The 26444-nt window shown below is 42.4% G+C and overlaps 2 protein-coding genes across 4 annotated transcripts in view; one reads left to right on the top strand and one right to left on the bottom strand.

Annotated features, from left to right (window-relative positions):
• The first annotated feature begins 5883 nt into the window (after positions 1–5883).
• On the top strand, positions 5884–22586 carry serpine3 (serpin peptidase inhibitor, clade E (nexin, plasminogen activator inhibitor type 1), member 3). The gene is made up of 7 exons (XM_062068378.1): positions 5884–6136; positions 7709–7915; positions 8824–9093; positions 11771–11969; positions 12047–12231; positions 17195–17278; positions 22491–22586. The coding sequence occupies exons 1-7, from the start codon at positions 5884–5886 to the stop codon at positions 22535–22537; spliced, it is 1245 nt and encodes a 414-aa protein (XP_061924362.1). The 3' UTR covers positions 22538–22586.
• A 628-nt stretch (positions 22587–23214) lies between these two features.
• ints6 (integrator complex subunit 6) overlaps positions 23215–26444 on the bottom strand; it is a 35311-nt gene continuing 32081 nt past the window's right edge. For all 3 annotated transcript variants that reach the window (XM_062067361.1, XM_062067362.1, XM_062067363.1), the window contains one exon: positions 23215–26376. In XM_062067361.1, coding sequence (XP_061923345.1) covers positions 26286–26376 — 91 coding nt within the window. In that variant the 3' untranslated portion in view covers positions 23215–26285. The remainder of the gene's footprint in view (positions 26377–26444) is intronic.

Here is a 26444-nt window from a genome sequence, read left to right as displayed (position 1 = left end):
GATAGAAAGGATGTTCACATGTATTGACAGTCTGTAATTAGTTGTAATTATTTATTAATCAGCACTAATATAACTATTGTTGTTATGTATAATAATAATAATTAATCAGCACTAATATAACTATTGTTGTTATGTATAATAATAATAATTAATCAGCACTAATATAACTATTGTTGTTATGTACAATAATTATTTATTAATCAGCACTAATATAACTATTGTTGTTATGTATAATAATTATTTATTAATCAGCACTAATATAACTATTGTAATAATAATAATAATTATGGGCCTGCTGCAATGCAAGCAGCACATATTATTATTGCTCAGACTTCAAACTTTATTACAGTTCTTCTATGTTATTCTGCCGCCAATAATACGAGACAACCCTCACATAAGTTACACCGTCGTTCACACCGGCGAGGGTACTCGAAATTGGGAACATTTCAAGTTACCATGGCAACGCTATTCACCAACCCCCAACAAATGGGCCAATTGAATGGGTACATTGATTGTAATGAAGTCAAAGGTCAAAAAGACAAGATGACCTCCTCTTGTAGCCCAGCCATACTTTCACCTAGCTCCTCCTCTTGTAGCTCAGCCATACTTTCACCTAGCTCCTCCTCTTGTAGCTCAGCCATACTTTCACTTAGCTCCTCCTCTTGTAGCTCAGCCATACTTTCACCTAGCTCCTCCTCTTGTAGCTCAGCCATACTTTGACCTAGCTCCTCCTCTTGTAGCTCAGCCATACTTTCACCTAGCTCCTCCTCTTGTAGCTCAGCCATACTTTCACCTAGCTCCTCCTCTTGTAGCTCAGCCATACTTTCACCTAGCTCCTCCTCTTGTAGCTCAGCCATACTTTCACCTAGCTCCTCCTCTTGTAGCTCAGCCATACTTTCACCTAGCTCCTCCTCTTGTAGCTCAGCCATACTTTCACCTAGCTCCTCCTCTTGTAGCTCAGCCATACTTTCACCTAGCTCCTCCTCTTGTAGCTCAGCCATACTTTCACCTAGCTCCTCCTCTTGTAGCTCAGCCATACTTTCACCTAGCTCCTCCTCTTGTAGCTCAGCCATACTTTCACCTAGAGTGAGGCGAGCGCCATCGAGTGAGACGAGCGCCGTCAGAGTGAGGCAAGCGCCGTCAGAGTGAGGCGAGCGCCATCGAGTGAGACGAGCGCCGTCAGAGTGAGGCGAGCGCCATCGAGTGAGACGAGCGCCGTCAGAGTGAGGCGGGCGCCGTCAGTGTGAGGCGAGCGCCATCGAGTGAGACGAGCGCCGTCAGAGTGAGGCGAGCGCCGTCAGAGTGAAGCGAGCGCCGTCAGAGTGAGGCGAGCGCCGTCAGAGTGAGGCGAGCGCCGTCAGAGTGAAGCGAGCGCCGTCAGAGTGAGGCGAGCGCCATCGAGTGAGACGAGCGCCGTCAGAGTGAGGCGAGCGCCGTCAGAGTGAAGCGAGCGCCGTCAGAGTGAGGCGAGCGCCGTCAGAGTGAGGCGAGCGCCGTCAGAGTGAGGCGAGCGCCATCGAGTGAGACGAGCGCCGTCAGAGTGAGGCGAGCGCCGTCAGAGTGAAGCGAGCGCCGTCAGAGTGAGGCGAGCGCCGTCAGAGTGAAGCGAGCGCCGTCAGAGTGAAGCGAGCGCCGTCAGAGTGAGGCGAGCGCCGTCAGAGTGAAGCGAGCGCCGTCAGAGTGAGGCGAGCGCCGTCAGAGTGAGGCGAGCGCCGTCAGAGTGAAGCGAGCGCCGTCAGAGTGAGGCGAGCGCCGTCAGAGTGAGGCGAGCGCCGTCAGAGTGAAGCGAGCGCCGTCAGAGTGAAGCGAGCGCCGTCAGAGTGAGACGAGAGTGATGGCTCACCCTCTAATTGACTGCAGCATAGATGCTCCTGAAAATGTACTTTTCTTTGGTAAACAAGCAGTCGTCACGGCGACATCTTTTATGCCACCGTCATGTGTTTGGGTGAAAACGTTGACACACTTGTCCTCTCTCACCAAATGTCACTTTCATGTGTCTCATGTCATGTGTCTCATGTCATGTGTCTCATGTCATGTGTCTCATGTCATGTGTCTCATGTGTCTCATGTCATGTGTCTCATGTCATGTGTCTCATGTGTCTCATGTCATGTGTCTCATGTCATGTGTCTCATGTCATGTGTCTCATGTCATGTGTCTCATGTCATGTGTCTCATGCCATGTGTCTCATGTCATGTTTCTCATGTGTCTCATGTCATGTGTCTCATGTCATGTTTCTCATGTGTCTCATGTCATGTTTCTCATGTGTCTCATGTCATGTGTCTCATGTCATGTTTCTCATGTGTCTCATGTCATGTGTCTCATGGCGCTCATGTGTCTCATGTCATGTGCCTCATGGCGCTCATGTGTCTCATGTCATGTGTCTCATGTAATGTGTCTCATGTCATGTGTCTCATGTGTCTCATGGCGCTCATGTGTCTCATGTCATGTGTCTCATGTCATGTGTCTCATGTGTCTCATGGCGCTCATGTCATGTGTCTCATGTCATGTGTCTCATGTCATGTGTCTCATGTCATGTGTCTCATGGCGCTCATGTGTCTCATGTCATGTGTCTCATGTCATGTGTCTCATGGCGCTCATGTCATGTGTCTCATGTCATGTGTCTCATGTCATGTGTCTCATGTCATGTGTCTCATGTCATGTGTCTCATGGCGCTCATGTGTCTCATGTCATGTGTCTCATGTCATGTGTCTCATGTCATGTGTCTCATGGCGCTCATGTGTCTCATGTCATGTGTCTCATGTCATGTGTCTCATGGCGCTCATGTGTCTCATGGCGCTCATGTGTCTCATGTCATGTGTCTCATGTCATGTGTCTCATGTCATGTGTCTCATGGCGCTCATGTGTCTCATGTCATGTGTCTCATGGCGCTCATGTGTCTCATGTCATGTGTCTCATGGCGCTCATGTGTCTCATGTCATGTGTCTCATGTGTCTCATGTCATGTGTCTCATGGCGCTCATGTGTCTCATGGCGCTCATGTGTCTCATGTCATGTGTCTCATGGCGCTCATGTGTCTCATGTCATGTGTCTCATGGCACTCATGTGTCTCATGTCTCTCATGTGTCTCATGTCATGTGTCTCATGTCTCATGACACTCATGTGTCTCATGTCATGTGTCTCATGTCATGTGTCTCATGTGTTTCATGTGTCTCATGGCATGTGTCTCATGTCATGTGTCTCATGGCACTCATGTGTCTCATGTCATGTGTCTCATGTCATGTGTCTCATGTCATGTGTCTCATGTGTTTCATGTGTCTCATGTCATGTGTCTCATGTCATGTGTCTCATGTGTTTCATGTGTCTCATGTCATGTGTCTCATGTGTTTCATGTGTCTCATGTCATGTGTCTCATGTCATGTGTCTCATGTCATGTGTCTCATGTGTTTCATGTGTCTCATGTCATGTGTCTCATGGCGCTCATGGCATGTGTCTCATGTCATGTGTCTCATGTCATGTGTCTCATGGCGCTCATGTGTGTCATGTCATGTGTCTCATGTCATGTGTCTCATGTCATGTGTCTCATGTGGTTTCTGCTGGGCCTCAAAGCCAACAAAGTCAGCTCAATCTCTCATTGAGGCCTCTGCTAATTTGTATTTTCCTACTCGCTCTAACTCGGCCATTTCTCCACTTATCGGAAATCTGACAACACCGGAATGTTCCTCAAAGCCTTGAGGCGCTCACGCTTTTGAGGAAAAGTCCATATCTCCGTGCGTTTGCTCACAATCAGACATTGTTTGGCAGGAAGTGTTTCAACAAATCCTACATAAAGTGTGTCCTAGTGGCAGCTTGATGTAATTACATGGAGTCACGTGACAGCCCCTCCCCTCCCCACTCTGAGCATGCTAGTATGCTAACATTAGCATGGCAACCTTTCCTGCTAATATTACACTTTTTTCTCTAATTCCGCAGCCGTAACTTCATATTTGAAACATGCTAACTGTATGTATGTTTACGTTAGGATGCTAACATTAAATTGATAGCTTTTTGAATTAATTTCGCAAGCGTTTACCTTAGAATCATATAACTTATTAACTGCTAGCATGCTAATGTTAGCATGCTAAAAGTGCTAACTTTTTTTTAGCTAATTGTACTCTTTTTTTCTCTAATTCCCCAGCCATACACCTTAGACGCGTATAAGTTGCTATGTGACACTTGTTAACTGTTAGCATGCAAATGATAGCATGCTAACAAGCTAACTTAAGCGTGATAACTTTTTCATCTAACTTTTTTCTGTTTTTTTTGTATTTCCGCAGCCACACACCTTCAAGTCATATAATAATAATAATAATAATATGAAGTCATATAATAATAATAATAATATGAAGTCATATAATAATAATAATATGAAGTCATATAATAATAATATGAAGTCATATAATAATCATAATAATAATAATAATAATATGAAGTCATATAATAATAATATGAAGTCATATAATAATAATAATAATAATAATAATAATATGAAGTCATATAATAATAATAATATGAAGTCATATAAGTTGGTATATGAAACATGTTATCATGCTATAGTTAGCACACAGTTAGCATGTTTATGCTACTGTTGTAGGCTAGCTCCGTGGATCATTTTCTACGCTTACCAACTTCAAAGTGCGACCCCCAGCCAGACGTCCAGGGCCCAGAGAGCTAAATGTTTCTAGTTGTTATTACTATTACTATTTCATAATAATTATTGTTTTTATTGTTATATATAGTAAAATATAATAATAATAATGATTGTATATATGATTATATGTATAATAATAATGATTATTATATATATTGTTAAATTATATATAATAATATACTATAATATATAGTTATATATAATAATGATTGCATATATGATTATATGTATATTAATAATTCTTATTATGTATAGTTGAATATAAAAATGATAATAACGGTTGTATATATGATTATATGTATCTTAATAATTATTATTACTATTATGTTTTTATAATAAGAATTATTATTATTCTTATGCATAGTTATATATAATAATGATTGTATATATGATTATATGTGTATTAATAATTGTTATTTGATATAGTTATATTTAATATTGATTGTATATATGATTGATGATGTATAATTGTTATTATATAGTTATATATGATAATGATTATATATGGCATTATATGTATAATCATAATGCTTATTATATATAATAATGAATGTATGATTGATTATGTATAATAATGCTTTTTATAGTGGATATAATAATGTTAATAATGGTTGTATACATAATTGATGATGTATAATATTAAATATCATATATAATAATGATTGTATATATGATTATATGTATAATAATGATTATATATATATTATAATAATAACAATAACAATAATATATATATATATATATATATATATATATATATATATATATATATATATATATATATATATATATATAGGTGCATCAGAGCCAGAACAAAGGCTCAGAGACAACTTCTTTCCCAGAGCTGTCACCATCTTGAACTCTAACTTATAATAATAATTCACCTCTATACAATATCATACCCTAATACCTACTGTACAATATTACCCTTCTAGTGCAATACTGATTATTTATTACTCTTGTCTTGTTCTGTATATTGTACACTATTTCTATAGTGTTCTGTATATTGTACAGTATTTCTATTTCTTTTTATCTTTCTGACCTGTTGTGTCATTTATTTTGACCCATATTTGTTCCCACTACCGCACCTTAACCTCGTTATATGCAAATATAATGACAATAAAGTCCATTCTATTCTATATATTAATACATAATATTGATGCTGTATAACAATAAAATATAGTTATTTCATGTTTTCAAACAGGAAGCATCAAGCAGGTCCACTTCCTGTAGGAAATGTGTGGTCTGTCCTCCATCTTGTTGCTGCTCATCCTGGCGTCTCCCAGCCGTCAAGTCCCGCAGGCGTCCTTGCGCCATCTTCACGCCAGCTTCGCCGTGCGTCTGTACCGCGCCCTCGCCCACGGACGCCCCCACGCCAACGTGGTCGTGTCCCCCGCCGGTGTGGCCGCCTCGCTGGGCCTGCTGCAGCTGGGCGCCAAGGGGACCACGCTGGCCCAGCTGGAGGACAGCCTGGGCTACGACCTCAACGGTAGGTGGCGCTGGTACCAGGTGGGCGGGGCCGCTGGTACCAGGTGGGCGGGGCCGCTGGTACCAGGTGGGCGGGGCCACTAATCTCATTACGCGTCGCTGGTGGAGAGGTCGCCATGTTTCATTATCAGAGCGGCTGATTGGTGGATGGGAAGTCACATGACATAGAACCAGGAAGTCACGTGACATAGAACCAGGAAGTCACATGACATAGAACCAGGAAGTCACGTGACAGAACCAGGATGTCACGTGACATAGAACCAGGAAGGCTGACTTTGAATTAGGAACCTAACTTCCTGCTGCACGTCTTGCTGCACTTCCTGCTCCACTTCCTGTTACATTTCCTGCTCCACTTCCTATTACACTTCCTGCTCCACTTCCTATTACAATTCCAGCTCCACTTCCTGCTCCACTTCATGCTGCACTTCCCATTACAATTCCTGCTCCACATCTTGCTGCACTTCCTGCTCCATTTCCTGCTACACTTCCTGCTGCACTTCCTGCTCCACTTCCTGCTGCACTTCCCGCTCCACTTCCTGCTGCTGCTCAACTGGCAATTAGAGAACAGAAAAGTATAAAATCATACGTTTTAGTACACAACTCACTTCCTGCTTCTGCCAAAATGACATCACTTCCTGCTTGTCACTCAGGGTTAGTCAACTTATAATAACAACACTAACTCATTGTACTACTTCCTGCTCCTTTTAGTTACTACTTCCGGCTCCTTTTAGTTATTACATCCTGCTCCTTTTAGTTAGCTAGCAGACTACTTCCTGCTCCTTTTAGTTAGCTAGCAGACTACTTCCTGCTCCTTTTAGTTAGCTAGCAGACTACTTCCTGCTCCTTTTAGTTAGCTAGCAGACTACTTCCTGCTCCTTTTAGTTAGCTAGCAGACTACTTCCTGCTCCTTTCAGTTAGCTAGCAGACTACTTCCTGCTCCTTTCAGTTAGCTAGCAGACTACTTCCTGCTCCTTTAGTTAGCTAGCAGACTACTTCCTGCTCCTTTCAGTTAGCTAGCAGACTACTTCCTGCTCCTTTAGTTAGCTAGCCGACTACTTCCTGCTCCTTTAGTTAGCTAGCAGACTACTTCCTGCTCCTTTCAGTTAGCTAGCAGACTACTTCCTGCTCCTTTAGTTAGCTAGCCGACTACTTCCTGCTCCTTTAGTTAGCTAGCAGACTACTTCCTGCTCCTTTAGTTAGCTAGCAGACTACTTCATTCTCCTTTTAGTTAGCTAGCAGACTACTTCCTGCTCCTTTTATTTAGCAGACTACTTCCTGGTACATTGTGTTAGCTAGCGAGCTACTTCCTGGTTGTTTTGGTAAGCCAGCACGCTATTTCCTGGTAGCAGTATTAAAGTAAAAAAGTGTAAAATGCAGTATTAAAGTGTAAGAAGAAGTATTAAAGTGTAAGCAGAAGTATTAAAGTGTAAAATGCAGTATTAAAGTGTAAGAAGTATTAAAGTGTAAAAAGAAGTATTAAAGTGTAAAAATAAGTATTAACGTGTAAAAAGAAGTATTAAAGTGTAAAAAGAAGCGAGGCAGTAAAGGTTGCACACGACCTCTGACCATGCAGACGTTGAGGTTCGAGAGCCGCTGTTGCAGTGGCGATGGCAGGAGAACAACGGGAGCGGTGCGGGGGCGGGGCTACGGCAGACCTGCGTCCTATTGGTGCAGAGCGGTGTCCACCTGGCAGGTGACTTCCTGCACAACTCTGCTACCTGGGCTCACGTCACCGTCATGCCTGACAACTTCAGTCTGCTAAAGGACCACGGCAGGCAGAGTCGTGGTAGGAGCGCTCTTCCAATACTCAGATGGCTGTAGGCAACCTCCTGTCTTCTTTTTGTGTGTGACAAACAACTGCATCACACTTGTTTTGGCAAATAAACTTCTTGTTTTGGATAATAAACTTCTTGTTTTGGCAAATAAACTTCTTGTTTTGGATAATAAACTTGTTGTTGTTTTGGCAAATAAACTTCTTGTTTTGGATAATAAACGTGTTGTTGTTTTGGATAATAAAGTTGTTGTTTTGGATAATAAAGTTGTTGTTTTGGATAATAAAGTTGTTGTTTTGGCCAATAAACTTCTTGTTTTGGATAATAAAGTTGTTGTTTTGGATAATAAAGTTGTTGTTTTGGATAATAAACTTGTTGTTGTTTTGGCCAATAAAGTTGTTGTTTTGGATAATAAAGTTGTTGTTTTGGCCAATAAAGTTGTTGTTTTGGATAATAAAGTTGTTGTTTTGGCAAATAAAGTTGTTGTTTTGGATAATAAAGTTGTTGTTTTGGCAAATAAAGTTGTTGTTTTGGCAAATAAAGTTGTTGTTTTGGATAATAAAGTTGTTGTTTTGGATAATAAAGTTGTTGTTTTGGCAAATAAAGTTGTTGTTTTGGCAAATAAAGTTGTTGTTTTGGCAAATAAAGTTGTTTTGGCAAATAAAGTTGTTGTTTTGGATAATAAAGTTGTTGTTTTGGCAAATAAAGTTGTTGTTTTGGATAATAAAGTTGTTGTTTTGGCCAATAAAGTTGTTGTTTTGGCAAATAAAGTTGTTGTTTTGGCAAATAAAGTTGTTGTTTTGGCAAATAAAGTTGTTGTTTTAGCTACTAAAGTTGTCGTTTGCAAAAGTCTTTTGGTGTGCGCATCAAGAAATGGTGTACCTAATGACGTGTCCCGTTGGCATGGTAACGTGAGCAAGTTTCCTGCGCCCAGATGAGGCGTGGCCCCTCCAGGCAGGAAGCAGCAGCGGCGAGCCGTCGGGCTCAGGTGAGGGCCAGCAGGGGGCGGAGTCTGTGGCCAGGTGGGGTCCCGGCCTGCAGATGGCGCTGGTCAACACGGTGGTCTTCAAGGGGGTGTGGCAGAAGCAGTTCTCCTTCAGCAGCACCCTCAACTTACCCTTCGTCCTGGCAGACGGCACCCCCATCAAAGTACCCATGATGCATCAGGCCACCCAGGTGGGCTTTGGTAAGTCCACCAAGTCTTCTGGCTGCCTTTCAAGTGGAAAAAGAAGCCAAGCAGTAGTCCAGTCTCAAAAAAAATATTCACATGTAAAAAGAAGTATTAAAGTGTAAACATAAGTATTCAAGTGTAAAAAGAAGTATTAAAGTGTACAAAGAAGTATTCACGTGTTAAAAGAAGTATTAAAGTGTAAAAAGAAGTGTAAAAAGAAGTGCAAACATGTGTATTGTAGTGTAAAAAGAAGTGGTACAATCAGTATTGAAGTGTAAAAATGTTTATTGTAGGAAGTGTACAAAAGTGTAACAAGAAGTGTAATAATATATACAAGTATATATATATATATATATAGTATATAAAAGTGTAACAACGTGTAATAATATATACGAGTATATATATGTAAATATATATATATATATACTGTATATATACATCCAATATATGTATATATATATATAGTATATAAAAGTGTAACAACGTGTAATAATATATACAAGTATATATATGTAAATATATATATATATATATATATATATATATATATATATATATATATATATATATATATATATATATATATATATACTGTATTTATACATCCAATATATGTATGTGTATACATAGTATATAAAAGTGTAACAACGTGTAATAATATATACAAGTATATATATGTAAATATATATATATATATACTGTATATATACATCCAATATGTCTATATATATAGTATATAAAAGTGTAACAACGTGTAATAATATATACAAGTATATATATGTAAATATATATACGTATATATAGTAAATAAAAGTATATATAGTATATAAAAGTATGTATATATAGTATATAAAAGTAAGTATATATAGTATATAAAAGTATGTATATATAGTATATAAAAGTATGTATATATAGTAAATAAAAGTATGTATATATAGTAAATAAAAGTAAGTATATATAGTATATAAAAGTATGTATATATAGTATATAAAAGTATGTATATATAGTAAATAAAAGTAAGTATATATAGTATATAAAAGTATGTATATATAGTATATAAAAGTATGTATATATAGTAAAGAAAATTATGTATATATAGTATATAAAAGTATGTATATATAGTAAATAAAAGTATGTATATATAGTATATACAAGTATGTATATATAGTATATAAAAGTATGTATATATAGTATATAAAAGTATGTATATATAGTATATAAAAGTATGTATATATAGTAAATAAAAGTATGTATATATAGTAAATAAAAGTAAGTATATATAGTATATAAAAGTATGTATATATAGTATATAAAAGTATGTATATATAGTAAAGAAAATTATGTATATATAGTATATAAAAGTATGTATATATAGTATATACAAGTATGTATATATAGTATATAAAAGTATGTATATATAGTATATAAAAGTATGTATATATAGTATATAAAAGTATGTATATATAGTATATAAAAGTATGTATATATAGTAAAGAAAATTATGTATATATAGTATATAAAAGTATGTATATATAGTGAATAAAAGTATGTATATATAGTATATACAAGTATGTATATATAGTATATAAAAGTATGTATATATAGTATATAAAAGTATGTATATATAGTAAAGAAAATTATGTATATATAGTATATAAAAGTATGTATATATAGTGAATAAAAGTATGTATATATAGTATATACAAGTATGTATATATAGTATATAAAAGTATGTATATATAGTATATAAAAGTATGTATATATAGTATATAAAAGTATGTATATATAGTAAATAAAAGTAAGTATATATAGTATATAAAAGTATGTATATATAGTATATAAAAGTATGTATATATAGTAAAGAAAATTATGTATATATAGTATATAAAAGTATGTATATATAGTAAATAAAAGTATGTATATATAGTATATACAAGTATGTATATATAGTATATAAAAGTATGTATATATAGTATATAAAAGTATGTATATATAGTATATAAAAGTATGTATATATAGTATATAAAAGTATGTATATATAGTAAATAAAAGTATGTATATATAGTATATAAAAGTATGTATATATAGTATATAAAAGTATGTATATATAGTATATAAAAGTATGTATATATAGTAAATAAAAGTATGTATATATAGTATATAAAAGTATGTATATATAGTATATAAAAGTATGTATATATAGTAAAGAAAATTATGTATATATAGTATGTATATAGTATATAAAAGTATGTATATATAGTATATAAAAGTATGTATATATAGTAAATAAAAGTATGTATATATAGTATATAAAAGTATGTATATATAGTAAATAAAAGTATATATAGTATATAAAAGTATGTATATATAGTATATAAAAGTATGTATATATAGTAAATAAAAGTAAGTATATATAGTATATAAAAGTATGTATATATAGTAAATAAAAGTATATATAGTATATAAAAGTATGTATATATAGTATATAAAAGTATGTATATATAGTAAATAAAAGTAAGTATATATAGTATATAAAAGTATGTATATATAGTATATAAAAGTATGTATATATAGTATATAAATGTATATATAGTATATAAAAGTATGTATATATAGTATATAAAAGTAAGTATATATAGTATATAAAAGTATGTATATATAGTAAATAAAAGAGTATAAATGTGTCCACCAGGTGAGTTCAGGACGGGGTCAGAGCACAGGTATGCAGTGTTGGAGCTGCCTTACCTGAGTCCCTACCTGAGCCTCCAGGTGGTGCTGCCACGTGACAAGAAGACGCCGCTGTCCTCGCTGGAGACGCAGCTCAGCGTGGGTCACATGACCTCCTGGGAGGCGGGCCTGAGAAGGACCAAGATGGACGTCTTCCTGCCCAGGTGACGGTCTCACCTGCAAACACACCTTGTTGTTGTTGTTGTTGTTGTTTGATGTGTGTGTGTGTGTGTGTGTGCAGGTTCAACCTCCGCAACAAGTTCAACTTGAGGTGGTCACTTCCTGTCCTGGGCGTCACCCACCTCTTTAGCCCCGCCCACGCCAACTTCTCTGGAATGTCACAGGACGCCGTCTACGTGTCGGACGCCTTCCATGACGTCACCATTCAGGTGACCGAGGACGGCACCAAGGCTGCTGCTGCCACAGGTGTACTTGTACTCATTAAGTGCACTTTCAATCATTCAAGTATACTGTGTAGTAATACTACTAAGCCACGGTTCTAACATGAGTGTACTTGTGCAGCCACGGTTCTAACGTGAGTGTACTTGTGCAGCCACGGTTCTAACATGAGTGTACTTGTGCAGCCACGGTTCTAACATGAGTGTACTTGTGCAGCCACGGTTCTAACGTGAGTGTACTTGGGCAGCCACGGTTCTAACGTGAGTGTACTTGTGCAGCCACGGTTCTAACGTGAGTGTACTTGTGCAGCCACGGTTCTAACATGAGTGTACTTGTGCAGCCACGGTTCTAACATGAGTGTACTTGTGCAGCCACGGTTCTAACGTGAGTGTACTTGGGCAGCCACGGTTCTAACGTGAGTGTACTTGTGCAGCCACGGTTCTAACGTGAGTGTACTTGTGCAGCCACGGTTCTAACATGAGTGTACTTGTGCAGCCACGGTTCTAACATGAGTGTACTTGTGCAGCCACGGTTCTAACATGAGTGTACTTGTGCAGCCACGGTTCTAACGTGAGTGTACTTGTGCAGCCACGGTTCTAACGTGAGTGTACTTGTGCAGCCACGGTTCTAACGTGAGTGTACTTGGGCAGCCACGGTTCTAACATGAGTGTACTTGGGCAGCCACGGTTCTAACATGAGTGTACTTGGGCAGCCACGGTTCTAACGTGAGTGTACTTGTGCAGCCACGGTTCTAACGTGAGTGTACTTGTGCAGCCACGGTTCTAACGTGAGTGTACTTGTGCAGCCACGGTTCTAACGTGAGTGTACTTGTGCAGCCACGGTTCTAACATGAGTGTACTTGTGCAGCCACGGTTCTAACATGAGTGTACTTGTGCAGCCACGGTTCTAACATGAGTTTACTTGTGCAGCCACGGTTCTAACATGAGTGTACTTGTGCAGCCACGGTTCTAACATGAGTGTACTTGTGCAGCCACGGTTCTAACATGAGTGTACTTGTGCAGCCACGGTTCTAACATGAGTGTACTTGTGCAGCCACGGTTCTAACATGAGTGTACTTGTGCAGCCACGGTTCTAACATGAGTGTACTTGTGCAGCCACGGTTCTAACATGAGTGTACTTGTGCAGCCAGGGTTCTAACATGAGTGTACTTGTGCAGCCACGGTTCTAACGTGAGTGTACTTGTGCAGCCACGGTTCTAACATGAGTGTACTTGTGCAGCCACGGTTCTAACATGAGTGTACTTGGGCAGCCACGGTTCTAACGTGAGTGTACTTGTGCAGCCACGGTTCTAACGTGAGTGTACTTGTGCAGCCACGGTTCTAACGTGAGTGTACTTGTGCAGCCACGGTTCTAACGTGAGTGTACTTGGGCAGCCACGGTTCTAACATGAGTGTACTTGGGCAGCCACGGTTCTAACATGAGTGTACTTGGGCAACCACGGTTCTAACGTGAGTGTACTTGTGCAGCCACGGTTCTAACGTGAGTGTACTTGTGCAGCCACGGTCCTAACGTGAGTGTACTTGTGCAGCCACGGTTCTAACGTGAGTGTACTTGTGCAGCCACGGTTCTAACGTGAGTGTACTTGTGCAGCCACGGTTCTAACATGAGTGTACTTGTGCAGCCACGGTTCTAACATGAGTTTACTTGTGCAGCCACGGTTCTAACATGAGTGTACTTGTGCAGCCACGGTTCTAACATGAGTGTACTTGTGCAGCCACGGTTCTAACATGAGTGTACTTGTGCAGCCACGGTTCTAACATGAGTGTACTTGTGCAGCCACGGTTCTAACATGAGTGTACTTGTGCAGCCACGGTTCTAACATGAGTGTACTTGTGCAGCCACGGTTCTAACATGAGTGTACTTGTGCAGCCAGGGTTCTAACATGAGTGTACTTGTGCAGCCACGGTTCTAACATGAGTGTACTTGTGCAGCCAAGGTTCTAACATGAGTGTACTTGTGCAGCCACGGTTCTAACATGAGTGTACTTGTGCAGCCACGGTTCTAACGTGAGTGTACTTGGGCAGCCACGGTTCTAACGTGAGTGTACTTGGGCAGCCACGGTTCTAACGTGAGTGTACTTGTGCAGCCACGGTTCTAACGTGAGTGTACTTGTGCAGCCACGGTTCTAACGTGAGTGTACTTGTGCAGCCACGGTTCTAACGTGAGTGTACCTGGGCAGCCACGGTTCTAACATGAGTGTACTTGGGCAGCCACGGTTCTAACATGAGTGTACTTGGGCAGCCACGGTTCTAACGTGAGTGTACTTGTGCAGCCACGGTTCTAACGTGAGTGTACTTGTGCAGCCACGGTTCTAACGTGAGTGTACTTGTGCAGCCACGGTTCTAACGTGAGTGTACTTGTGCAGCCACGGTTCTAACATGAGTGTACTTGTGCAGCCACGGTTCTAACATGAGTGTACTTGTGCAGCCACGGTTCTAACATGAGTTTACTTGTGCAGCCACGGTTCTAACATGAGTGTACTTGTGCAGCCACGGTTCTAACATGAGTGTACTTGTGCAGCCACGGTTCTAACATGAGTGTACTTGTGCAGCCACGGTTCTAACATGAGTGTACTTGTGCAGCCACGGTTCTAACATGAGTGTACTTGTGCAGCCACGGTTCTAACATGAGTGTACTTGTGCAGCCAGGGTTCTAACATGAGTGTACTTGTGCAGCCACGGTTCTAACATGAGTGTACTTGTGCAGCCATGGTTCTAACATGAGTGTACTTGTGCAGCCACGGTTCTAACATGAGTGTACTTGTGCAGCCACGGTTCTAACATGAGTGTACTTGTGCAGCCACGGTTCTAACATGAGTGTACTTGTGCAGCCACGGTTCTAACGTGAGTGTACTTGTGCAGCCACGGTTCTAACATGAGTGTACTTGTGCAGCCACGGTTCTAACATGAGTGTACTTGTGCAGCCAGGGTTCTAACATGAGTGTACTTGTGCAGCCACGGTTCTAACGTGAGTGTACTTGTGCAGCCACGGTTCTAACATGAGTGTACTTGTGCAGCCACGGTTCTAACATGAGTGTACTTGGGCAGCCACGGTTCTAACGTGAGTGTACTTGTGCAGCCACGGTTCTAACGTGAGTGTACTTGTGCAGCCACGGTTCTAACGTGAGTGTACTTGTGCAGCCACGGTTCTAACGTGAGTGTACTTGGGCAGCCACGGTTCTAACATGAGTGTACTTGGGCAGCCACGGTTCTAACATGAGTGTACTTGGGCAACCACGGTTCTAACGTGAGTGTACTTGTGCAGCCACGGTTCTAACGTGAGTGTACTTGTGCAGCCACGGTCCTAACGTGAGTGTACTTGTGCAGCCACGGTTCTAACGTGAGTGTACTTGTGCAGCCACGGTTCTAACGTGAGTGTACTTGTGCAGCCACGGTTCTAACATGAGTGTACTTGTGCAGCCACGGTTCTAACATGAGTTTACTTGTGCAGCCACGGTTCTAACATGAGTGTACTTGTGCAGCCACGGTTCTAACATGAGTGTACTTGTGCAGCCACGGTTCTAACATGAGTGTACTTGTGCAGCCACGGTTCTAACATGAGTGTACTTGTGCAGCCACGGTTCTAACATGAGTGTACTTGTGCAGCCACGGTTCTAACATGAGTGTACTTGTGCAGCCACGGTTCTAACATGAGTGTACTTGTGCAGCCAGGGTTCTAACATGAGTGTACTTGTGCAGCCACGGTTCTAACATGAGTGTACTTGTGCAGCCAAGGTTCTAACATGAGTGTACTTGTGCAGCCACGGTTCTAACATGAGTGTACTTGTGCAGCCACGGTTCTAACGTGAGTGTACTTGGGCAGCCACGGTTCTAACGTGAGTGTACTTGGGCAGCCACGGTTCTAACGTGAGTGTACTTGTGCAGCCACGGTTCTAACGTGAGTGTACTTGTGCAGCCACGGTTCTAACGTGAGTGTACTTGTGCAGCCACGGTTCTAACGTGAGTGTACCTGGGCAGCCACGGTTCTAACATGAGTGTACTTGGGCAGCCACGGTTCTAACATGAGTGTACTTGGGCAGCCACGGTTCTAACGTGAGTGTACTTGTGCAGCCACGGTTCTAACGTGAGTGTACTTGTGCAGCCACGGTTCTAACGTGAGTGTACTTGTGCAGCCACGGTTCTAACGTGAGTGTACTTGTGCAGCCACGGTTCTAACATGAGTGTACTTGTGCAGCCACGGTTCTAACATGAGTGTACTTGTGCAGCCACGGTTCTAACATGAGTTTACTTGTGCAGCCACGGTTCTAACATGAGTGTACTTGTGCAGCCACGGTTCTAACATGAGTGTACTTGTGCAGCCACGGTTCTAACATGAGTGTACTTGTGCAGCCACGGTTCTAACATGAGTGTACTTGTGCAGCCACGGTTCTAACATGAGTGTACTTGTGCAGCCACGGTTCTAACATGAGTGTACTTGTGCAGCCAGGGTTCTAACATGAGTGTACTTGTGCAGCCACGGTTCTAACATGAGTGTACTTGTGCAGCCATGGTTCTAACATGAGTGTACTTGTGCAGCCACGGTTCTAACATGAGTGTACTTGTGCAGCCACGGTTCTAACATGAGTGTACTTGTGCAGCCACGGTTCTAACATGAGTGTACTTGTGCAGCCACGGTTCTAACATGAGTGTACTTGTGCAGCCACGGTTCTAACATGAGTGTACTTGTGCAGCCACGGTTCTAACATGAGTGTACTTGTGCAGCCACGGTTCTAACATGAGTGTACTTGTGCAGCCACGGTTCTAACATGAGTGTACTTGTGCAGCCAGGGTTCTAACATGAGTGTACTTGTGCAGCCACGGTTCTAACATGAGTGTACTTGTGCAGCCATGGTTCTAACATGAGTGTACTTGTGCAGCCACGGTTCTAACATGAGTGTACTTGTGCAGCCACGGTTCTAACATGAGTGTACTTGTGCAGCCACGGTTCTAACATGAGTGTACTTGTGCAGCCATGGTTCTTCTGAAACGCTCCAGAGCTGCAGTCTTCAAGGTGGATCGTCCCTTCCTGTTCCTACTGAGACACATGAGAACTGGTACATGTTGATGTTTTACTCCTTCATCTTTTTTATTTGTCATCCACTAAATGATGTGAAATACAACCTTCTTCTGAGTTTTGATACAACAATGACGTGTAGAAAGGTTGTGTAGTTTTGATACAACAATGACGTGTAGAAAGGTTGTGTAGTTTTGATACAACAATGACGTGTAGAAAGGTTGTGTAGTTTTGATACAACAATGACGTGTACAAAGGTCGTGTAGTTTTGATACAACAATGACGTGTAGAAAGGTTGTGTAGTTTTGATACAACAATGACGTGTAGAAAGGTTGTGTAGTTTTGATACAACAATGACGTGTAGAAAGGTTGTGTAGTTTTGATACAACAATGACGTGTAGAAAGGTTGTTTAGTTTTGATACAACAATGACGTGTAGAAAGGTTGTTTAGTTTTGATACAACAATGACGTGTACAAAGGTCGTGTAGTTTTGATACAACAATGACGTGTAGAAAGGTTGTGTAGTTTTGATACAACAATGACGTGTAGAAAGGTTGTGTAGTTTTGATACAACAATGACGTGTAGAAAGGTTGTTTAGTTTTGATACAATGACGTGTAGAAAGGTTGTGTAGTTTTGATACAACAATGACGTGTAGAAAGGTTGTGTAGTTTTGATACAACAATGACGTGTAGAAAGGTTGTGTAGTTTTGATACAACAATGACGTGTAGAAAGGTTGTTTAGTTTTGATACAACAATGACGTGTAGAAAGGTTGTGTAATTTTGATACAACAATGACGTGTAGAAAGGTTGTTTAGTTTTGATACAACAATGACGTGTAGAAAGGTTGTTTAGTTTTGATACAACAATGACGTGTAGAAAGGTTGTTTAGTTTTGATACAACAATGACGTGTAGAAAGGTTGTTTAGTTTTGATACAACAATGACGTGTAGAAAGGTTGTGTAGTTTTGATACAACAATGACGTGTGTATTCATATTATGCAGGTGTATTCAGGTGTACTGGAGAGGATAGTGGAGCCTCAGATTCAGGAGGAACAGTGTGGTTTTGGTCCTGGTGGTGGAACCATACTTGCCAACCTTGAGACCTCCGAATTCGGGAGATGGGGGGTGGGGTTGAGGTGTGGGGGTTAGTGCTGCAAGGGGTTCTGGGTATTTGTTCTGTTGTGTTTATGTTGTGTTACGGTGCGGATGTTCTCTCGAAATGTATTTGTCATTCTTGTTTGGTGTGGGTTCACAGTGTGGCGCATATTTGTAACTGTGTTAAAGTTGTTTATACGGCTACCCTCAGTGTGACCTGTATGGCTGTTGACCAAGTATGCCTTGCATTCACGTATATATGTGTGTGTAGAAGCCGCATATATTATGTGACTGGGCCGGCACGCTGTTTGAATGGAGGGAAAGCGGACGTGACGACAGGTTGTAGAGGACGCTAAAGGCAGTGCCTTTAAGGCACGCCCCCAATAATGTTGTCCTGGTGGAAATCGGGAGAAATTCGGGACAATGGTTGCCCCGGGAGATTTTCGGGAGGAGCACTGAAATTCGGGAGTCTCCCGGGAAAATCGGGAGGGTTGGCAAGTATGGGTGGAACGGTAGACCAGGTCTAGACTCTCGGCAGGGTCCTTGAGGGTGCATGGGAGTTTGCCCAACCAGTCTACATGTGCTTTGTGGACTTGGAGAAGGCATTGGACCGTGTCCCTCAGGAAGTCCTGTGGGGAGTGCTCAGAGAGTATGGGGTATGTGACTGTCTGATTGTGGTGGTCCACTCCCTGTATGATCAGTGTCAGAGCTTGGTCCACTCCCTGTATGATCAGTGTCAGAGCTTGGTCCACTCCCTGTATGATCAGTGTCAGAGCTTGGTCCACTCCCTGTATGATCAGTGTCAGAACTTGGTCCACTCCCTGTATGACCAGTGCCAGAGCTTGGTCCACTCCCTGTATGATCAGTGTCAGATCTTGGTCCACTCCCTGTATGATCAGTGTCAGATCTTGGTCCACTCCCTGTATGATCAGTGTCAGAGCTTGGTCCACTCCCTGTATGATCAGTGTCAGATCTTGGTCCACTCCCTGTATGATCAGTGTCAGAGCTTGGTCCACTCCCTGTATGATCAGTGTCAGAGCTTGGTCCACTCCCTGTATGATCAGTGTCAGAGCTTGGTCCACTCCCTGTATGATCAGTGTCAGATCTTGGTCCACTCCCTGTATGATCAGTGTCAGATCTTGGTCCACTCCCTGTATGATCAGTGTCAGATCTTGGTCCACTCCCTGTATGATCAGTGTCAGAGCTTGGTCCACTCCCTGTATGATCAGTGTCAGAGCTTGGTCCACTCCCTGTATGATCAGTGTCAGAGCTTGGTCCACTCCCTGTATGATCAGTGTCAGATCTTGGTCCACTCCCTGTATGATCAGTGTCAGAGCTTGGTCCACTCCCTGTATGATCAGTGTCAGAACTTGGTCCACTCCCTGTATGATCAGTGTCAGAACTTGGTCCACTCCCTGTATGATCAGTGTCAGAGCTTGGTCCACTCCCTGTATGATCAGTGTCAGATCTTGGTCCACTCCCTGTATGATCAGTGTCAGAGCTTGGTCCACTCCCTGTATGATCAGTGTCAGAACTTGGTCCACTCCCTGTATGATCAGTGTCAGAGCTTGGTCCACTCCCTGTATGATCAGTGTCAGAGCTTGGTCCACTCCCTGTATGATCAGTGTCAGAACTTGGTCCACTCCCTGTATGACCAGTGCCAGAGCTTGGTCCACTCCCTGTATGATCAGTGTCAGAGCTTGGTCCACTCCCTGTATGATCAGTGTCAGATCTTGGTCCACTCCCTGTATGATCAGTGTCAGAGCTTGGTCCACTCCCTGTATGATCAGTGTCAGATCTTGGTCCACTCCCTGTATGATCAGTGTCAGATCTTGGTCCACTCCCTGTATGATCAGTGTCAGAGCTTGGTCCACTCCCTGTATGATCAGTGTCAGAGCTTGGTCCACTCCCTGTATGATCAGTGTCAGATCTTGGTCCACTCCCTGTATGATCAGTGTCAGATCTTGGTCCACTCCCTGTATGATCAGTGTCAGATCTTGGTCCACTCCCTGTATGATCAGTGTCAGAGCTTGGTCCACTCCCTGTATGATCAGTGTCAGAGCTTGGTCCACTCCCTGTATGATCAGTGTCAGATCTTGGTCCACTCCCTGTATGATCAGTGTCAGATCTTGGTCCACTCCCTGTATGATCAGTGTCAGAGCTTGGTCCACTCCCTGTATGATCAGTGTCAGAGCTTGGTCCACTCCCTGTATGATCAGTGTCAGATCTTGGTCCACTCCCTGTATGATCAGTGTCAGATCTTGGTCCACTCCCTGTATGATCAGTGTCAGATCTTGGTCCACTCCCTGTATGATCAGTGTCAGAGCTTGGTCCACTCCCTGTATGATCAGTGTCAGAGCTTGGTCCACTCCCTGTATGATCAGTGTCAGAGCTTGGTCCACTCCCTGTATGATCAGTGTCAGATCTTGGTCCACTCCCTGTATGATCAGTGTCAGAGCTTGGTCCACTCCCTGTATGATCAGTGTCAGAGCTTGGTCCACTCCCTGTATGATCAGTGTCAGAGCTTGGTCCACTCCCTGTATGATCAGTGTCAGAGCTTGGTCCACTCCCTGTATGATCAGTGTCAGATCTTGGTCCACTCCCTGTATGATCAGTGTCAGAGCTTGGTCCACTCCCTGTATGATCAGTGTCAGATCTTGGTCCACTCCCTGTATGATCAGTGTCAGAGCTTGGTCCACTCCCTGTATGATCAGTGTCAGATCTTGGTCCACTCCCTGTATGATCAGTGTCAGATCTTGGTCCACTCCCTGTATGATCAGTGTCAGAGCTTGGTCCACTCCCTGTATGATCAGTGTCAGAGCTTGGTCCACTCCCTGTATGATCAGTGTCAGATCTTGGTCCACTCCCTGTATGATCAGTGTCAGATCTTGGTCCACTCCCTGTATGATCAGTGTCAGAGCTTGGTCCACTCCCTGTATGATCAGTGTCAGAGCTTGGTCCACTCCCTGTATGATCAGTGTCAGAGCTTGGTCCACTCCCTGTATGATCAGTGTCAGATCTTGGTCCACTCCCTGTATGATCAGTGTCAGAGCTTGGTCCACTCCCTGTACGATCAGTGCCAGAGCTTGGTCCGCATTGCCGGCAGTAAGTCGGACACGTTTCCAGTGAGGGTTGGACTCCGCCAAGGCTGCCCTTTGTCACACATTCTGTTCATAACTTTTATGGACAAAATTTCCAGGCGCAGTCAAGGCGGTGAGGGGATCCGGTTTGGTGGCTGCAGGATTAGGTCTCTGCTTTTTGCAGATGATGTGGTCCTGATGGCTTCAACTGGCCAGGATCTTCAGCTCTCACTGGATCGGTTCGCAGCTGAGTGTGAAGCGACTGGGATGAGAATCAGCACCTCCAAGTCCGAGTCCATGGTTCTCGCCCGGAAAAGGGTGGAATGCCATCTCCGGGTTGGGGAGGAGACCCTGCCCCAAGTGGAGGAGTTAAAGTACCTGGGAGTCTTGTTCACGAGTGAGGGAAGAGTAGATCGTGTGATTGACAGGCGGGTCGGTGCGGCGTCTTCAGTAATGCGGACGCTGTATCGATCTGTTGTGGTGAAGAAGGAGCTGAACCGGAAGGAAAAGCTCTCAATTTACCGGTCGATCTACGTTCCCATCCTCACCTATGGTCATGAGCTTTGGGTTATGACCCAAAGGACAAGATCTCGGGTACAAGCGGCCCAAACAAGTTTCCTCCGCCGGGTGGCGGGTCTCTCCCTTAGAGATAGGGTGAGAAGCTCTGTCATCCGGGAGGAGCTCAAAGTAAAGCTGCTGCTCCTCCACATGGAGAGGAGCCAGATGAGGTGGTTCGGGCATCTGGTCAGGATGCCACCCGAACGCCTCCCTGGGGAGGTGTTTAGGGCACGTCCGACCGGAAGGAGACCAAGGGGAAGACCCAGGACACGTTGGGAAGACTATGTCTCCCGGCTGGCCTGGGAACGCCTCGGGATCCCCCGGGAAGAGCTGGACCAAGTGGCTGGGGAGATGGAAGTCTGGGCTTCTCTGCTTAGGCTGCTGCCCCCGCGACCCCACCTCGGATAAGCGGAAGAAAATGGATGGATGGATGGATCTAAAACAATATTACTCTTTAATCTAAAACAATATTACTCTTTAATCTAAAACAATATTACTCTTTTTGTGTCATTTCAGGATCCATCTTGTTTATTGGCAGAGTGATGAACCCATCAGAGCTATGACCTGTTACACGCACACACACGCACACGCAGACACACACACACACACACAGTATTTATAGTGGTACGTGCAGAAGAGGGACAGTATTTATGTATATATATATATATATATATATATATGTGTGTGTGTGTGTAAATAAACTTTTTTAACCCTTGCTGTGTTTTCCTTCAATAGTTGATCACTTGTGTAAAAAAGGCTGAGATCTAATGAAAGGATGTATATATATACTTTCATTACATTGTACATGTGTATACGGATATACACATACATACAGTATATATATGTATATACTACATACATTATATATACACATACATATATGTAATAAACATACATATGTATACATTAATACACATAAATATATGTAATATACATACATATGTATACATTATACTACCGCTTGTCCCTTTCGGGGTCACTGGAGCCCATTTCAGCTGCATTCGGGCGGAAGGCAGGGTACACCCTGGACAAGTCACCACCTCATCACAGGGCCAACACAGATACATATATATATATATACAGTATATATATACACATATACTTATATATATACACACACACATGTCTATATACACAGAGCCGTATATATATATATATATATATATATATATATATATTGAAATACAATGTACCTTTGTCCAGGTGTAGTTGGTGCGAGGTGAAGACTTGATTCATCATGACTGTGGAAAATAGATTTATTGATGGAAATACTTACAAAAGGTTTGTCCACCATCTTTAAATATGTTATGTACACTAACTTTACAAAATACTGCTCACCAATGGCAGATCTTTTGGTCCACATCCAAAAACCACTTGTGATTACAAAAATAACAAGTGCATTGTGGGTAAGTGACTTGAATGGAGGGGGTGGAGCTTGTCACATGTATGAGTCACTTCCTGTTGACCAATCACATTGCTTCATAGACCACAGTCCCTCTGAGTGATGCTTTCATGTCATGTGACCTTTCACTCGCCTGATGACCAGCAGGACTATTAACTAGCTAAATATCAACTACTAGTCATTCACTCCTTCATTGCTTGTCAACCAGGACTCAGCAATGATTGGTTAACTAGTCGAAGGTCAAGTACTAGTCATTCACTCCTTCATTGCTTTTCGATCATGACTCAGCAATGATTGGTTAACTAGTTAAAGGTCGACTAGTAGTCATTCACTCCTGTATTGCTTGTCAATCTGTTGCTTCTCTGTTGATCACCTTTTTGTCTCCCTTGGACTGACCATCACTCACTCACTCTTTCAGTCTCTTCATCAACAGTAGATCACCATTAGGTCACCACTAGACAACCAGCAGGTCACAATGTATCACTAGTCAGTCACCACTCTTTCACTGGTAGGTACGCAGTCGGTCATCGGTACACCACCAGTCAATCACCAGTAGGTCACCAGTCAAACACTAGCAGTTCACCAGTCAATCACCAGAAGATCACTGGTAGGTCACCAGTCAAACACTAGCAGATTACCAGTCAATCACCAGAAGATCACTGTTAGGTCACCAGTCAAACACTAGCAGATCACCAGTCAATCACCAGAAGATCACTGGTAAGTAACCAGTCAATTACCAGAAGATCACTGGTAAGTCACCAGTCAATCAGCAAAAGATCACTGGTAAGTCGCCAGTCCATCAGCAGAAGATCAAAAGCAAATCACCAGTCAATCACCAGTAGATCACTGGTAAGTCACCAGTCAATCAGCAGAAGATCAATGGTAAATCACCAGTCAAACACTAGTAGATCACTGGTAAGTCACCAGTCAATCACCAGTAGATCTCTGGTAAATCACCAAACACTAGTAGATCACCAGTCAATCACCAATAGATCACTGGTAAATCGCCAGTCAATCACTGGTAAGTCACCAGTCAATCACCAGTAGATCACAGGTAAGTCACCAGTCAATCACCAAAAGGTCACTGATAAGTCACCAGTCAATCACCAAAAGGTGACTGGTAAGTCACCAGTCAATCAGCAGAAGATCACTGGTAAGTCACCAGTCAATCAGCAGATCACTGGTAAGTCACCAGTCAATCACCAGAAGATCACTTGTAAGTCACCAATCAATCAGCAGAAGATCACTGGTAAATCACCAGTCAATCAACAGAATATCACTGGTAAATCGCCGGTCATTCAGCAGTAGATCACTGGTAAATCACAAGTAAATTAGCAGAAGATCACTGGTAAGTCACCAGTCAATCACCGATAGATCACCAGTCAATCACTGGTAAGTCACTAGTAAATCACCAGAAGTTCACTAGTAAGTCACCAGAAGATCATTGGTAAGTCACCAGTCAATAACCTGTAGATCACTGGTAGGTCGCCAGTCAATAACCAGAAGATCACTGGTAATTCACCCGTCAATAACCTATAGATCACTGGTACATCACCATACAATAACCTGTAGGTCTTTAGTCAAACACCAGCAGATCACCAGACAGTCACCGGTAGGCTGCTAGTTGATCAGTGGGAGGTCACCAGTCAATCGCCGGTAGATCACCTGTCAATCGCCGGTAGATCACCTGTTAATGGCTGGTAGATCACTGGTAGGTCACCAGTCAATCAATAGTAGGTCACTGGCAGGTTGCCAGTAGATCATCAGTAGGTCACCAGTCAATCACCAGTAGGTCACCAGTCAATCACCGACATGTAGCCTGTAGATCACCAGTCAATCACCGGCAGGTCGGCAGTAGATCAGCAGTCAATCACCAGTAGATCACTGGCAGGTCACCAGTCAACCACCAGTAGATCACTGGCAGGTTGGCAGTAGATCGCCAGTAGATCACTGGCAGGTCACCAGTCAATCACTGGCAGATTGCCTGTAGATCACTGGCAGGTCACCAGTCAATCACTGGCAGGTCACCAGTCAGTCACCAGTTGGTCACTGGCAGGTCAACAGTCAATCATCAGAAGGTCACCAGTCAATCACTGGCAGGTCACCAGTCAGTCACCAGTAGGTCACTGGCAGGTCAACAGTCAATCATCAGAAGGACACCAGTCAATCACTGGCAGGTTGCCAGTAGATCACTGGCAGGTCACCAGTCAGTCACCAGTAGGTCACTGGCAGGTCAACAGTCAATCATCAGAAGGTCACCAGTCAATCACTGGCAGGTTGCCAGTAGATCACTGACAGGTCACCAGTCAGTCACCAGTAGGTCACTGGCAGGTCAACAGTCAATAATCAGAAGGACACCAGTCAATCACTGGCAGGCCGCCAGTCAATCACCGTTAGGTTGGCAGTAGATCACCAGTAGATCACCGGCAGGTCGGCAGTAGATCATCAGTCAGTCAATAATGGTTGCTGTGGCGACACTTAGTGGTGGACACTGAATCACAGGTCAGAAGACAATTGTTTAGTCAATCATTCAGAATGACTGGACTATTTGCTCGTCAATCAATCAATCAATCAATCAATCAATCAATCAATCAATCAATCAATCTTTAGCTTCTGTCAGCAGTTGCCAGGTCAACATGAGTTGTAGGATTCTTTAGTCCCGTTTGGGTGACCAAGTACTTGCTGGACGGTTGACTCACATCAGCTGGCAGGTAAACAATCACCTGTCGGCGGCCATCTTTGCTTGACCCTGACAGTGATCGGTGCTTGGATGGTCAGTCACTTCTTAGTGGTTATTGATCACCAATCGCTCTTTGAGACAAAGCAAAAGAAGGGTCATGTGATCCTTAGGTCTTGTCACTTAGTTGGATGAAAAGAAGCTCATCAAGTCCACTTGGAGCCGGAGGAGGTCAAAGTGCGTCCACGTGGTTCATAGTGGATCGGTTGTGGATTTCCTCCAGGAAGTTCTCCAGCTGCTCGATGAGAACTCGCTTCTTGAACCTTTTTACAAACAAAGATGCAGGTTATTAAAAGGTAAGGTGTGTAGATGGAGGATGTAGTTATCAAAT

The sequence above is a fragment of the Entelurus aequoreus genome, linkage group LG13 (genome assembly GCF_033978785.1).
Source record: "Entelurus aequoreus isolate RoL-2023_Sb linkage group LG13, RoL_Eaeq_v1.1, whole genome shotgun sequence".
NCBI lineage: Eukaryota > Metazoa > Chordata > Actinopteri > Syngnathiformes > Syngnathidae > Entelurus > Entelurus aequoreus.
Note: the sequence above shows the minus strand (reverse complement) of the source record. Positions and strands in the feature narration are given on the sequence as shown.

Bases quoted from the DNA above. Each gene is read 5' to 3' on its own strand.
- serpine3 (XM_062068378.1), top strand. From the start codon at position 5,884: ATGTGTGGTCTGTCCTCCATCTTGTTGCTGCTCATCCTGGCGTCTCCC. The intron at 6,137-7,708 runs GTAGGTGGCGCT...CTGACCATGCAG, and splicing joins CCTGGGCTACGACCTCAACG to ACGTTGAGGTTCGAGAGCCG. The intron at 11,970-12,046 runs GTGACGGTCTCA...GTGTGTGTGCAG, and splicing joins ATGGACGTCTTCCTGCCCAG to GTTCAACCTCCGCAACAAGT.